Source organism: Asparagus officinalis, chromosome 8, assembly GCF_001876935.1.
Source record: "Asparagus officinalis chromosome 8, Aspof.V1, whole genome shotgun sequence".
NCBI lineage: Eukaryota > Viridiplantae > Streptophyta > Magnoliopsida > Asparagales > Asparagaceae > Asparagus > Asparagus officinalis.
The window spans coordinates 32708209-32723330 of record NC_033801.1 but is presented as its reverse complement, the minus strand read 5'-3'; the positions used below and the strand labels follow the sequence as shown (position 1 = coordinate 32723330).

Below are 15122 nucleotides of genomic sequence, written 5' to 3'. Positions count from 1 at the left end.
CCCCCCCCCCCCCCCCCCCCACAAAAAAAAAAAGACAAACAAAAAAATTCAATTGTTTCAGAATTTTTGCACCCCAACTTGAATCTTCAAGCAATTTCCAGTTAGCATTTACAAATTAGTAGACCTTTTCTATTCAGTCCTTTGAAATTATTAGCCCATTTTCATTTAGGTAAATCGATACTTATCATTTGCCCCTCTAAGAATTTTTCCTGGATCTGCCACTGATTGCTGTAATTTTCTTAAATCAAAGTATTTCTTAACCATAATACGGCCTTAATGGTATCATCGTATATTGCGTAAAAACAGGCAACACCATATAATGCTTTAGGCAGAGACTCTAATCTGCAAAATTGTAGTTAATTACGAAGTCAACAAATGAATAACCACGAGACAGAAAGCTCATAACCAAGAGCATTATGCTACATTCAATAAAAAAAATCAGATTATATTAGTAGTAAAAAGCTGAAAATGACTTGTATGATAGAATAATGCAAGGTGTTGCAACATACGTTATACAGGAGAATCTAGAAAAATAGGAGCTCTATCTAGTTAAATCTTTACCTTATCCATAGTAAACGAATAATGTTCCCACAAATGAGTACACAGCCAAGCCCCACCTATTGGCCACACGGCATACTTGGGCTTACCACGATCAGGTGATGTTTTCGCCCATATATCTGAGATGTGGTGAGTCACCCAACCATTTGCTTCATAATTGACCTATAAAAATAATAGTCTTGATAGTAAGAAATTATTCAGGTTTTGTGTACATACTGTTACACAGTAATTTTCATCATTTGCCACATTTTGTACAATGCAACATGATAGCTAACTTACACAATGCATGGTCAGAAATCCAGTCAGTTGTTCAGGATATGCGGAAGACGCACTCTTACATATATTAACAAAATAGCATTCGTGATTATTGTCACTGGTTAAACAATAGAACACAAACTAAGTATAGTTTGCCTCCTCAACTCGAGTTATAAAAAGAAAATAAACATGAACAAAGTACGATTATATGGTATGATTATAGCATGAATTGTAGGTAGACCGCGTGTTCTATAGAACTATTGCAACTTTTCACAATATCACCATTTAATTTGGATATTAGCAAGTAGACCCTTTTAGCTTACCAATGCATTAACAATTGTTAGTTAGAGATATCATGTATCTTGCGCTTGATGGGTATGTTTCTCTTGAGCTTAGCATGATAGCAGAATACTTCTAGTTGTCTCATGATCATGAACGTGAGCAATCTCGCGAACAGGAAGTTCTGCTTTCCTTTTCTTATCTATTATTCTTCATTCTCCATTGTCATGAGGAAAATTTTGTAAGCCCAACATTTTCCTGTACCCAATGCAGCATTTATGAAACCTATATACTGACAATCTAGCAATAGAGTCAGAAGTAATCCCGTTTGTCACGAGGAAAATTTTCTATATACTGACAATCTGGCAATAGAGTCAGAAGTAATCCCATTTGCCTCCATCAAACATGTTCATCCAAGTCAGCATTTAGCCAGAAATGCACCCCCTATTATTCTGAGATTTGTAAACTGTAACTACCTCAAGTGAAAACTATCTACCTAAAAGCTCATGCAGTACAAGATTGTCCACGCAAACATCTTTTGTACAGAACTTATTGCATTATTAAACAGATAGGCAATACATTAAGTTACTGCAAGCATGTGTGCTGCTGATAATGCTCATCAAGGGATTTTTTTTAATCTCTACAGGTGAATTATTATGGCGTCATGTATATATAAGCCTCATTAAAAATCATTGCTTCTACTTGCTCCCTTCATTCTGGTCATTGCACTAGGAAGCTACCAGTGAAATATTTGACCTGACTGATTTTCTAATTGAGAGAAAACTGTCATCAAAGAAACACAAACTGGGTCCATTCTTCTATAATGATAGGAAAGTAAACCTTATGAGTTATGAATCGTATTTTTTCCCTCCATGTATCAGATACACCAAAAGCCTAATAGTATAAGAGGATGGTCCATCAAAACATTATCTAGTTGACAAATTATTGAGGTTATGAAAGCAAATATAACTCTAAGCTTTTAATGAAATTCTCGTCTTATTGCTTTTGAATCCTACATGGATACCTATGGATGACATAAGGTTTCTTTAATGCAAGAATAAATATTGTTTGAATACAGCTTCTACCTAGCATATTCACATCCAGAATGGGTCCAATGTGAGATGTATTGATAGATGATGCTGGTTAACTTCATTATCCACGTCACATATTGAGTGCCCGGGTATAATTAATGGTTCCAAACTCAGACTTTGTTTCAGAACTAATTAAGCATTGATTCTACTAAAACATGATCAGGTAAGAACTGGTTTTTTTAGGAGGTTTGGATTTACAGACTAATGAAACACTCACTGACTGATGACAAACAAAAAATAGCTTCTAATAACCTCCAACTGGCAACTTCTAAAGCTCAGAGGTCGCATTTTCATAACCTTTCAGTCAAAAATTCTAATAACTATTTACATGAAGTACAATTGGCACACTGGATATATGGCTGTCAAATCAACAACAACAACAACAACAACAACCAAGCCTTTATCCCAAATGTTTAGGGTTGGCTACATGAATCCTATTTTTCCATTCCATTCTGTTATGGAGGATATATGACTGTCAAATGTTATACCAAACTGTTGTTATAACATTTAGTATGACTTCAAATTGCAGTTAACTATCCAAAATTTTGACGCATACAGGTTATTCTATAATGTAGAAATTGACCTTGACTTAACTATCAATATTCTACTTCGATCAAGTAGAACTGAACTTACTTTTGCTGTTCTAGCCCCATTGACGGACAGAGAAGCAATGTAATCAAATAATGGTTCTTGACATTCACTAAGATTGCAAGAAAGTGATGGCCAATAATTCATTTGCAGGTTGATATTCAAGTGAGGAGCTGCACTGAAGAAGGAAATCAATGATAAGATTATCCATGTAAAACATTAAAAAGGGTGTCACAGATGCATGCATAAATGCTCAATTATAAGTCTTCTACAAGAGGTTATCCATAGTCGTAACCCAAACAAACACAAAGAATAAAACAGGTAGTATACGGATTCTGATACCAACCAAGGAGTAGACACAAGAAATGGAAAAGGTAAGTGTGTTTACATACAAAATGAAAACAACAGAATGCTAAATGCTTCTTCTCATCTAGACGTGCCAGGGCATGAAGAAGACCCAAGTGGCATGCAAGTCTAGTTATTGATTATATTAATCCAGTGTTCCATGTTCAGGTATTCACAGAAACGATCTCCACTTGTATCCCTAGTCAAACAGCAGGCATAATGCTGCAAATCTGGGGGACCCCAGAAAATTATGCTTGTAGGTGGCACGTCATCAGCAAGCCTTTTTCTTCTCCACTTATTTAAATATTTTAAATATAGCATGACTAAGCATTAAGTAGGAAAACTATTTTTAACGTATCCGCATCCAATTAGCATAACCTTTTTTTTTTTTTAACACTGGGTTTACATGTAATCAGGATCATTTTGCTCAACTACAAATAGTTAAGGATTTTAAACTGAAAACTTGTAGTGCAGATTCTACTTGCTCCATAACTCCATATAAAGGGCAAGCCATAAAGATTATTTTCTCTTTGGTAAAAATGTAAGAAACTAGGAAGACTGGCACTTAGCTGTGAAGGCAACTGAATATCCACTGTAGACCCACAAACAAAGAGCTGCTCATTATAAACATTAATGACCCCAAAGAAATGCTTTTCTACGATCAAGATAGCTAGATATTGAAATATTCATGGCGTTCAAGAGGGCTTATTTTTAGAAGGTTATAACCTATGCTAGCATTTCAAAGCTTCTGACTTTTATAGTTTTCTGATAAAATTTTATTAAAGCTGTAGCGGCAGAATAATTATTTGCTTGGTCAAACATAGCTGAGCTTATCGGCTAGTTTTTCACAAGTTTGGAAATCCCAACTTTTTAAAATGGGAACTATTAGCTAGTTAGTTTATTGGGATTCACCAAACACTTTAGATATGAGAAAAGCTAGCTCAAAAGTTAGTTTGAGCGGAAAGCCCCCCCCCCCCCCCCCCAACCGCACCAAAATGAAAAAAACAAAAAATAAAAAATCATTGTATTGTTTAGTGTAAACCAATTAAAAATATGTTCCAAATACTCACATTTTCTGCTGTTCGTGATCTGGCATAGATTTACCCAGTGACAAATCTAGAAAAATTTTCTTGGGGAGTACCTATTTACCTAAAAATAAAAATACAATATTATAAAACGATAGTACCTAATAGGAATGCACTCGGTACACTTTAAATAGGCTAATTTAATTTGCTACCAACTTGTTTCGTGTTTTTTTTAAGATAGATTGGGATGCAATTTTAGAATTTATAGGGGACATACTGTAAATAATAACAAGAACTTGTATGCAATTTATATATTTCTAGGGATTTCCTCAATTAAGGCCCAACATTGTCAGGTGCATGAGAAGATTAAAAATACACTGGATTTAACTTGGTTCAGCAAATACTTATTTTCTCAGCAAATACTTATTTTCTCAGAGACAGCCAAAGTACAATATTAATAATTAAAGTACAAAAAAACACAGGTTCTAGTATGGTTGCTCCAGGCCATGACACAAAAACTTTATGTTGAAAAAGCCTATCCCCTTTGTCAATCAGTAGAGCAAACCCTAATTTCTCTTTACGCAAAACCCATTCATCAATATATACACCAAACCCTAAACTCTCTTCATGTAAAACAAAATAAAACAAGAGAACAATCTAAGCAATAACCAGGTCATTCTCTTTAAACCTTATGAGATGTCTTTATAATCCAAAACCTAAGGAAAGCTAGTGGATGCATATCTATAGCTCATCGTCGAACAGTTAACTCATCCTACTAAGTACTACTAAACTACATTGGTTGCAATCCTCTTCTCAATAAAATCTCAAGCCAATTCCAAAGTTGTATGAAAATTAAAAATCTATCATATGCTGGTAGATTACAGGTGATAAAGAGTGTGATATTTGGTATTCAAATCTATTGGACCTCTAGCTATGTTCTACCAGTTAAAGTACTTCACAAAGTTGAGCTTTGCAGAAAGTTTCTTTGGGGGAAACATGATCATGCATCCAAGGCTTCACTGGTTTCATGGGACATAGTTTGTACAAGTAAATTGTATGGAGGGCTGGAGATTTTTTTCTTCTACTATCTGGAATATGGCAGCAGCAATAAAGACCATATGGGATATACACACAAACAAAGAGCTCCAATGGATTAAATGGATTCATAGCACTTATCTAAAATGCAGGAATATATGGCAGGTGAAAATGAAAGTTAATGATTCCTGGGCATGGAAACAGCTATTAAAAGCCAGAGATAAGGCTATAACTTGCTATGGTGGTTTGGATAATCTAAAAGATTTAATCAGGTCCTGTTATAGCTACTCAAAAATCAAACTTTCATACTTGTATCATGCTCTTTCCCCTGCTGCAAATAAAGTTCCATGGTGTATCACTATATGGGGGGATTTAATTGCCCTAAGCATTCGTTTATCTCATGGTTAGCTGTCCAAGATAGGCTCCTAACCCAGGATAAACTGCTACGGATAGGTATTATCCAAGCTAACCAGTGATGTTTATGTTCAGGATCTAAGCCTGAAAGTAGATGTCACCTGTTTTTTGAATGCAATTTCTCCAAAGATGTATGGAATGGAATTATGGATTGGCTCAGTTTCAGATGGAGAAGCTGTGATTGGAATCAACTATTGAACTGGTTCAATCCCAATTTGCGAAGTAAAGGATTCAAGCATAAAGTAAAAAAGAATGGCTCTTACCTCCTCAATATACAATTACAATATTTGGATTGAACGCAATAACAGGATCTTTAATCAGAAAAGCAGGGGAGTTGAGCTTCTTATCAAAATGATCAAAGTAGATTTGATGACCATAATTCTAAACAGTGAAGTAGCTGCTGAAGACAGAGAATGGTTGTTATCAGTGTAATAGGGTTTACAGGTTTCGGCTATCATTCCCTGGACTGATATTCATGCACAAAAGTTTATTCCTTGTATTGTTTTTGTAGATAACTCAAAATGTGAGTTTTTGCTGTACATATACTTCCAAATGGTTGAATGAATAAATTTTGCTTCATTGACCAAAAAAAAAATTTTAACTCATCCTACTAAGTACTACTAAAATCATTCTGCCCAATTCAACTCTTCACCAGTTGATTTAACAGCCACCATGCTCCTATTGACATCCTGAACCAGAGCAATGATTTCTTCTCGAGACAGCAACTAGTTATTGTTTCTCGGACCAGTTTACAATCTGACTGTCTTCTGCACGAAAAGCCTGAGAAATCCAAAACATATAGTTGAGAATTTACATCTTTCCTTATATTGTTACTAGCCTTCTTTGAGATCAACCTACATGTCTCACTCCTGAAGACGAACCGTTTCAGGTCGCCACAGTTGTCCTCTCCTTAGATCCCACCATTAGCTTATGCTCTGAACACCTGCATACTTATAACAAACCGATATGCAAACCACAAAAGCAACCTTTGACCTCGAGCCCAAAACATACATAACCTAGAAAATTAACTGTGTTTCACCTTCATCTTCACCAAAAATTTTCCTGCTCAAATTGTATTATCCATTCTTTAGTGCCAACTTTTGGAAGAACCTTTAGAGAAAACATATATAATCTTCATTTTATATCTAATTTCAGAACAAACATTGCAACATTTATCATTGTCTTAATCAAAAGATAAATGGATGTCCATAAATGATTGTCTTACAACCATACCACTCTATGCTTGACCCTTAACTCTATTATTGCCAGAATGCACCAAGCAAAAATTTTTCATACTCTTGAAACATGTCAATCTCACTATCAATCCTTAATATGTGCATCGATTTCTGAAGGTTTGATAAAGCAGCATACTAGCATCTCCATTTCATCACCTTGCACAACTTACTTAGTATATCTGCCAGTGTTATCGAGGCGCAAAGCGCAATGCGGGGCGCAAAGGTCCCTTACGCGCACCATGCGCAAAGCGCACAACGAGGCGCGCGCCTCACTAATTGAGGCGCATAACTCAAACTAATATTTGCCAACATCATAAGACAGAAACATATAAGCAACATATTAGTTACCTACATCCAAAATTATGAGAATATCAACTTAAATCATCAAATTATGCTAACTGAATTTTTAAAGTAATAAAAAAGATACAAGAAACATGTATTTAAATCATCAAATTAAGTGATTAACAATTATGAGCATATGTTTATAAATTGTCACATAAAAGACTAAGAAATATAATTAACAAACATGACTGTTCATAATTTTCTAGTTAGTATTCTTAATTGATATTTGCTACTTAGCATGAAAAGATGAAGAATGAATGTAACAATTACATATTTACATGTTTATAATTTGCTAGTTAGCATGCTAATTAGAGAATGAAGTTACAATTAGCAAACAAGTATACTAAATTACTAATTATTGTTTTCTTTTTATAGGTTAAACATGAAAAGATGAAAATAGATTAGCAACTAGTAAGAAAGAGTATATTACATGATATAAATATGTAATTATGTAAATTATTTAAAAAAAATAGAAGAAAGAGTATGTTACATAACGCAGGTGTGAGGCGCACGTGAGGCGCGCGCGAGGCGCACGCGAGGCGCAAGTGAGGCGCACGCGAGGCGCACGCCTCGCTGCGTGCAGCGCCCCGCCTCGCGTGCGGGGCGCATTTCCCCCAGGCCAAAGCGCCCCGCGCCTGGGGCGCGCCCGAGGCGCGCGCCTCAATAAGCCTGATATCTGCTGTTCCCTACCACCATGGTTATTCCTCCAGTCAGTGATGATCTTCTGTCTCGCAACACTTATCTGTGATGTTCGTAGCTTCCCGGCATTAACCTTTGCTGACTGCTGCGATCTTCCATCAACCTTTCATTCCTTTCATGCATCTCAAAGCACAGTTAAACATCTCTGCGAGATCTGCTAGCATCAGTGATGATTTCATCCTTGTGCCACGACTATTCATCACGACACAGTAAGCTTTCAGCATTATTATTATAGCAACAACAACAGTCTTTAACCCAAAACATAGCACTGAATGAATCCTCTTTCTTGTTTACAACCAACTCTAACCTAAGAGGACACTAATCTTTAGGCCATACAACATCCCTAGGATTTTGTCTCTTTCAAAATCCAAACAGACATTCAAATAAGGAAACTCAATATATGTAAGAAAATAACCAATTCAAAGTAATTGTGTCCATGTCAAGATTCATAAATATAACTCAGATAAATGAAACTTTATGACATAAAAAGGGAGCATCAAATAGAAGAGAGAAAAAAAAGAATCCTCCAAAACAAATAAATAACACATCAAAGATGAAAAATAAACAGTGTTGGGAGGAAAGAGCATACTCCCATGCTGGTTCAGTTTCCTTGTTCCATATTCCCTGCAAGTTTGCCACCTGAGTTCCAGGCCTTGAGCAAGAGATGAGCAAATATCGGCCATATTGGAATAGAAGTTCTACCAAAGATGGGTCCTCGTTAACATTGAAAGATTTCACTCTTTCTGCAGTAGATACCATAGCATTTTTTGTCGATTTAGTTGTTATGGCAGGTGCTGATAATTTTGGTCTTCCACAAGAACTTGCAATGAGACTTTTCTGAGTTCTGGCCTGAATCTGATTGATAGGCCTACTATCTTCAGTTGTCGCATTGGATCCCTTGGACAGTTGCAAAGAAACACGATTAAAAAGATTCTGATAATCATCCAAATGATATGCAAGTAACTTGGAGAAAGACATGTTCCTAATAGCATTCAATGTGTCCACTGATGCCAAAGTAGGATCCTTCTTAGAATCTGAGGGTTTTGTGAATGGCCCTTCGAATGAGGAAGAAGCTGCTAGAAGTAAAACAGCCCAGTCTGAGCCTTCAACTTTCAACTTATTATCATCTACAACACGTATCGTACCAGCTTCGCCGCCTATCTGCAAATCAATAACTGCAGAGAACTGAATTCCCTCCAGATCTACAGATGTATTGCCTTTTTGTAGGATCCTTTTAGCAGGACAACTACCTTCCATGATAATTTGGTTTGCAGCATTCACACTTGAATGGTATGGCAACTCACTGTCCAAAGATACTGTAAATGAGAGGCTGCCTGATTTATTTGAAGAAATATTGGTTACAAGCACTTGATGCGGATATGAACAGAAATGTTCTCTTGTGAACTCCACATCACCAACAGTATATGACACCTTAACGGTTGCAGTTGTTAAATTAAGTTCTCTTCCATAAGCAGAATATCCAACAGGGCAATCATCAAAATCTATGTTGATATTTCCAAGTGGTTGGTAAACCTTCAGTTAAAGAGAAAATGTTAGACGAAACAAGGCCAACCTAAAAAATTCAGAATACATTCCTAACTAATATGCATGTGTATTGGTATGTACCTATGTATGTGCATGTGTTTATGTGTGTGGATGTGTTTATATATGTGATTGTTATATGTACCCTTAACTAATCAGTGCACAGTGATACCAAGTAATCACACATGTTACTGCATAATCGTCAAGTAATAGCATAGATTGTAAGGAGTAGTGCTGATCATAAAATGATATACCAGAAAGCATATTGCACACTAATCTATGGAAAGATTGTCAGTTTCATCCATATCGATCAATTACATAACTGTTTCAAATAATTCATGTTTTAGATCCTGAAAGAAAGATGTCCACTAAGTAGTGGTACAAAAGGAGGGTCATGGGATTCTTTTCCCTTTTTTTAATACAAATCAACATAAAAATTACACATTTCAGGAAGCTAATTAACAAAGAAAAGAATGTGACAAAACGAAATTACTTAAACAAAGATGGTTTCTATTATTTAGTGAAGAAACTGAGAAATTGTGTACATGTGCGTAACATGAGATTTGCTCCTTGACACAACATGTAAACTGTTCTGATAACGATTTTTTTGTTAAAATATGAATGTAAGTAAAAGCAGGTCTATGTGAAACATTAAAAAGACCATCAAGCAAGTAATTCAAGATTTCTCTCTTGAATATAGGTAATGTAACTAAAAGTTGCAAGGACCGCTGTAAGATAAATTATCTTAATTAACTAGCTTGAGCATCCTTTCACATTTATTATTGTCTGTGCTCAAGTAAAGAAAAGTTACTCAATTGAATCTGCATATTTGTTTGCAGGCCACAATGCAAAAACCCCACCTGGGAGCTTTAAATTAGATGAACATTTTGGTTTTTGATTTAAAATAAATTAGGTTTTATGACGCCATTTTATCAGATGAAATCAAAGATTCAGATTTTTTTCCTGCTGCAGTTAATCAAGCATAGCGTTGAGGACTCAGGACCAACACATGAAGTCCATCTCGCTGTGCCATGGCAATTGCAAAGCTCAATGCAGTGCAGGAAAGATGTAGGTGTCCATTTCAGCTTACAGTAGTGGAAATTGCTGTATAAAATGGTTTCACAGGCAGATGTAATGGGGAGAGAAGAACAAGGTCTCAGACAATTTTCAAATTACTTGAGTAGAAATGACAAATCAAAAGAATTAAAATTATAGACAATAATATGGGAAACTGAAAAGAAAATTACATAAGATTAGTGGGATGATGGACTGTCTATTAAAAAGCATGCATCATCGCTTAAGATAAGAACCAGAAGCAACATTAAATCCTGAAGAAATCTATAGAAATCATTCCAAGGAATATTCCTGTAGAGAAATAGAGAAGGCAAAGATTATTATTCATCTAATCCTAGTCACTCTTAGAAAGAGATTGGGAGGTTATTACAAAATAGGTAGGAGATAAAATCATATCTAATCACATCTCACAAAATCTCAACAATATTTCATAATATCTACTGGATCTAAATACCAATAATATCTAACAATTCCTAATAAATGAAGTTCTCTTGTTTCTCAGGTGCATGTTCTTCTTTATTTCTTTAATATAAGAAACTACCCCAAATGCAAAATAAATCATGAGAGTAATGTTTCACAGGACAGTTGAACAAATAGTTATAGCACTTCACTCCTTAACAAAGCCTTGAAATGTAATATCAATAACAGCAAAGAATTAGAATAGCAACTAAGGAGCAAAAAATATGCATACTTCTGATAGATGACCTAACAAACCATTTGCTGCTAGAGAGGCTTCCACAAATTGTCCATTATCAACAAGTTTTCTCACATTAGAAACGACAACTGGACTTTGCCGATTTGTATAGTCACCAGGCATGCCAGTCCAGAGAGTATCATCTACATGGGAAGGCAACATAATATCAGATTTATTAACATTTAGGAAAAAAAAAAGAGTGCAGAAAAATATGAACTGAAGAAATGGAGAAAAAAGAACTATAAGACGAATCATGTGGTGAATAAGGAAATTGGTAGTTAAAAAAAAGTAAATAATTTACATTAAACGGTATTACTTCAAATATGGTTAATAAGCATTTTTAGTGATAATAATAGAAAAAATAAGTAAAAATAATAAATGCTGATGGTTTGTGCTCATAACTACAAGGTAAAACTTTCCTTTGGAGCTCTTCATTAACCCCTTTTTATTCTCCATTATTAATACAGCCATTGCAAGCAGGTGGATTGCAGATTGGTACCCTGAAGTTGTTCTTCTCTTCCTGCAACCAGGAGAGCTTTCTGCTTGTTGACCTCATATTCTTAACCCTCTCCAGTCTATTCCTTATGTATTATCTACCCAACTTGCCCAAATTGATAGGGGCTGGTTCTAGATAGGTCATGGGAAGCCTTGGAGACCTCTATGTATAATAAACTCGAAAGAGTCAGCCACAGTCAGGAGGCTAAGGCGAAATTCAATAGTGCAATACAGGAATAATGGTTACGAAGGCTTTTCTAAAACATTTACCAGCCTTTTGACTCAGTTCAGTAGTTGTAAATCATTATCACTGTAGGCTGTCTAAAAATCACTGCAGATAGCTGATTCCCATCAAACACCGATGATGGATGTTACAATTTGACGGCTTTCAGAAGACTATAATTTGAAGGCTTTCACGTGGATCGATGAAGATTACAATCTGACGACCTTCGCAACAACTAATGAAAGCTCTAATCAACAGCCTTCACAATCAACATCGGGAGTTATAATCTGACGACTATCACATTTTCAAGGAGCCAAGACGAAGGTTACAAGATGACGATCTTTGCAACGCTCTAGCAAAAGATACTACAAATCGACGGTCTCTTCAAACCAAAACGCAGATATCTCTCAAACCGTAAGGAATTTGGCAAAACTGACGGAGCAAACCGATCCCTATGAGGTTGGTTTGGTCGGCTCCGTCTCGTCAAGATAGCCGATTTTTATATATAATTCGTCCAATTCCGACTTACGGTTTGAAAGTTATGACATGTTCTTCACAGAATGTTATGTTCTGAAGTCCATCTGTAAGACTGGACTTCGCTTGAACATTGGACTTAGCCTGAAACTCGCCAAGCCCGCCTAAGGCTCGCCTCTGCATTACAGAATCAAAAACACAGAGTTCGTGGACTTAAAATGCAGAGCCTAACTCTGCGTCCAACGATAAAAAAACGCAGAGTTCATGCAGAGCCCAACTCTGCGTCCAACGATAAAAACGCACAGTTCATGCAGAGCCCAACTCTGCATCCCAGGTCCAGAAACGCACAGTTCATACGAAGCCTAACTCTGTATCTCAGGTCCAAAAACGCACAGTTCATGCAGAACCCAACTCTGCGTCTCAGGTCCAAAACGCAGAGTTCATCTCTGCACAGCGCGACCTGTGCGTTTTCAGCCTAAAACAGGCCCAACTCTGCGTTTCAGGTCTAAAACGCAGAGTTTGGGCCCAGAATGCTGTTTTCAGCGTTTGACTCGTTCAAGCACGATTTGAACGGTTCCAGAACCGTTTTCTCCCCACGATTTGAGGGGGTCACTACCCTATCATGGAGAGATTTATGCGAGACAGTTACACCCTATTAAACCCTCATTAATGAGAGATTTAAGGGAGCGATTACACCCCTAAATCCTCTATAAATAGTGAAAAACTCAATTGAGTTGGGACTGGCTTTTTGGATTTGGGACTTGGCAGTAAAGGGGGAATTTTCTGGAGCAAAAAGGGCCTGAAGGGATCGGCATCATTCTCCAACGGAGGTCCTCTTCAACTTCAGCAACGAGGAGCTCGTCCTTGGCTGACAAACCGATTTCGGTTAAATCAACTCTTTCATAGAGTTCCAAATTCGTTCAGAGTTATCAACTCATCAAGAGTTTTAAACTTGTCACGCAAGTTCTCCACAACGTCAAATCGTAAAGAGAAGATCACATTCCAGTGAAACAAGATGTTCGGATCGTCAACGGAGAGCAAATTCGACACGAGCATTCAAGTGAGGCACTCCATCACCACCGTGAAGAACCCAGACTTCAACAAAGAGGAGGATTTGCATCAATTCTCCTCTCTTTTGTAATCAGAAAATCCAATTGTAACTGAGATTAAAGGAATACAAATTAATTTTTCTTCATTTCTTTTTACTACAAATTTTCCACAACCAATCACATAATGGCACAGAAGGTAAGGCCTTCGGATGGATGAACAAGCAATAAGCATAAGCTTGTGGGGAGTTTCTGCGAGAGCTTTTGCTCTAGTTTGATCTCCCAGGGGAAAGCAACACCTTTTTCACAGCCACACCATGATAACAAATAGGCTCACTACCCTATTTCAGCTCAATGTACATGTTTGGAGGAACTTGTTTATAACCATAGTCTCAAGTACAGAGGAAATTTTGGAGTAAGTTCCAAGTAACCAGTTTCTCGCACACAATGGCACTCCACAAGGGCCATGCAGATATTTTCTTGTCATGAAATTTCTAGCCAGCAAACCTACTACACCAAAGTTCTGGATCGACATTTAGTTATCATCAATAACAGATTATTGATCCAACCATCTCCTTTAAAAGGGAGAAAGTATTCAGTGGTCCTTGTCCATCCAACAATTTCCTCAGAAGGAAGAAAATATTTAGTGGCCCTAATACACTGATGATGCACCAAACAGATACGTACCATTGCATCGCAGCATCGGTACAAAAATCCAAGGATAAACATCTATTTGGTCCGCTATTAATGCAACGGACCAGGAACTCTCAAAGAAATCTTAGACATAGAAATCTCGACACACTTTGAGGTAGCCAACTAGAGTTAGCCCCGAACTTTCTTCACTAATCATATTTATGACACTAATTATGCAATTCATATTGCAACTGTTGACAATAAACTAATAAAACTTGTATCTTGAGTGTATTTATGACACCAATTATGCAATTCATATTGAAACTGTTGACAATAAACTAATAAAAATTGTACCTCGAGAACAAGATTGATCTTCGCAATTTGAATATAAAGAAAAAGTTGTAGTTTGAGATTTTCTAAGAATTAGAACTTCTATTTGCCTTAACTCCCTCCCTCCCTCCCTTCCTCCCATCAGACTCAATATGTTGAAAGTGGATGAAATACGGTACCTAGATGGAAAGTGAGAAAATGAAGTGGCTAGATGTTCCATTTCGCAGGCTCTGAGTTTGAAAAATAGTGTTTTGATAACTTTTCATGTTACTCGATCATCTCCATTGGAACCCGTTCGGTTGACAAAAGTGTTAAAAAGCAAAAACTAATACTAAAATTATGAAATACAAATTAGCAAAGTGATACGCTTCTGTCTGTTTGACACATTACTTCAAGTAGCTGAAAATTTACTTTTTGATCTTCACTCATTTTTGTTTGATTTTTTTTTATGTTCATCACTGCTTGTGCTCCTGATCGTGCAGAACACTTGGTTAATTTCTCTTACTAACAGTTTCTATCAGAAAACTTACAGTTTCTATCAGAAAACTTACAGTTTCCGGAAAATAATAAACTGAACAAAATATTAGGAAAAGAGAAGGGAAAAAAAAGAGCTTTATTACGGTTGAGTTGGAGAGTTTCCGTGCAGACGCCGCCCCAGATCATCGCCCCGAGGCGGCCGTTTCCGATTGGAGCAGCATCGGTCCAATGCTTCGCAGGCTCTGTAAACACCACCGTCAGCGGCGGC

The 15122-nt window shown here is 36.6% G+C and overlaps 1 protein-coding gene across 2 annotated transcripts in view; it reads right to left on the bottom strand.

The window, feature by feature from the left end:
• LOC109819647 (alpha-L-fucosidase 2) overlaps positions 1 to 15122 on the bottom strand; it is a 29367-nt gene that overhangs the window by 9558 nt on the left and 4687 nt on the right. For both annotated transcript variants that reach the window (XM_020385435.1, XM_020385436.1), the window contains 5 exons: positions 14998 to 15122; positions 11174 to 11319; positions 8456 to 9399; positions 2817 to 2949; positions 562 to 720 (listed from right to left, as the gene is read on the bottom strand). In XM_020385435.1, coding sequence (XP_020241024.1) covers positions 562 to 720; positions 2817 to 2949; positions 8456 to 9399; positions 11174 to 11319; positions 14998 to 15122 — 1507 coding nt within the window. The remainder of the gene's footprint in view (positions 1 to 561; positions 721 to 2816; positions 2950 to 8455; positions 9400 to 11173; positions 11320 to 14997) is intronic.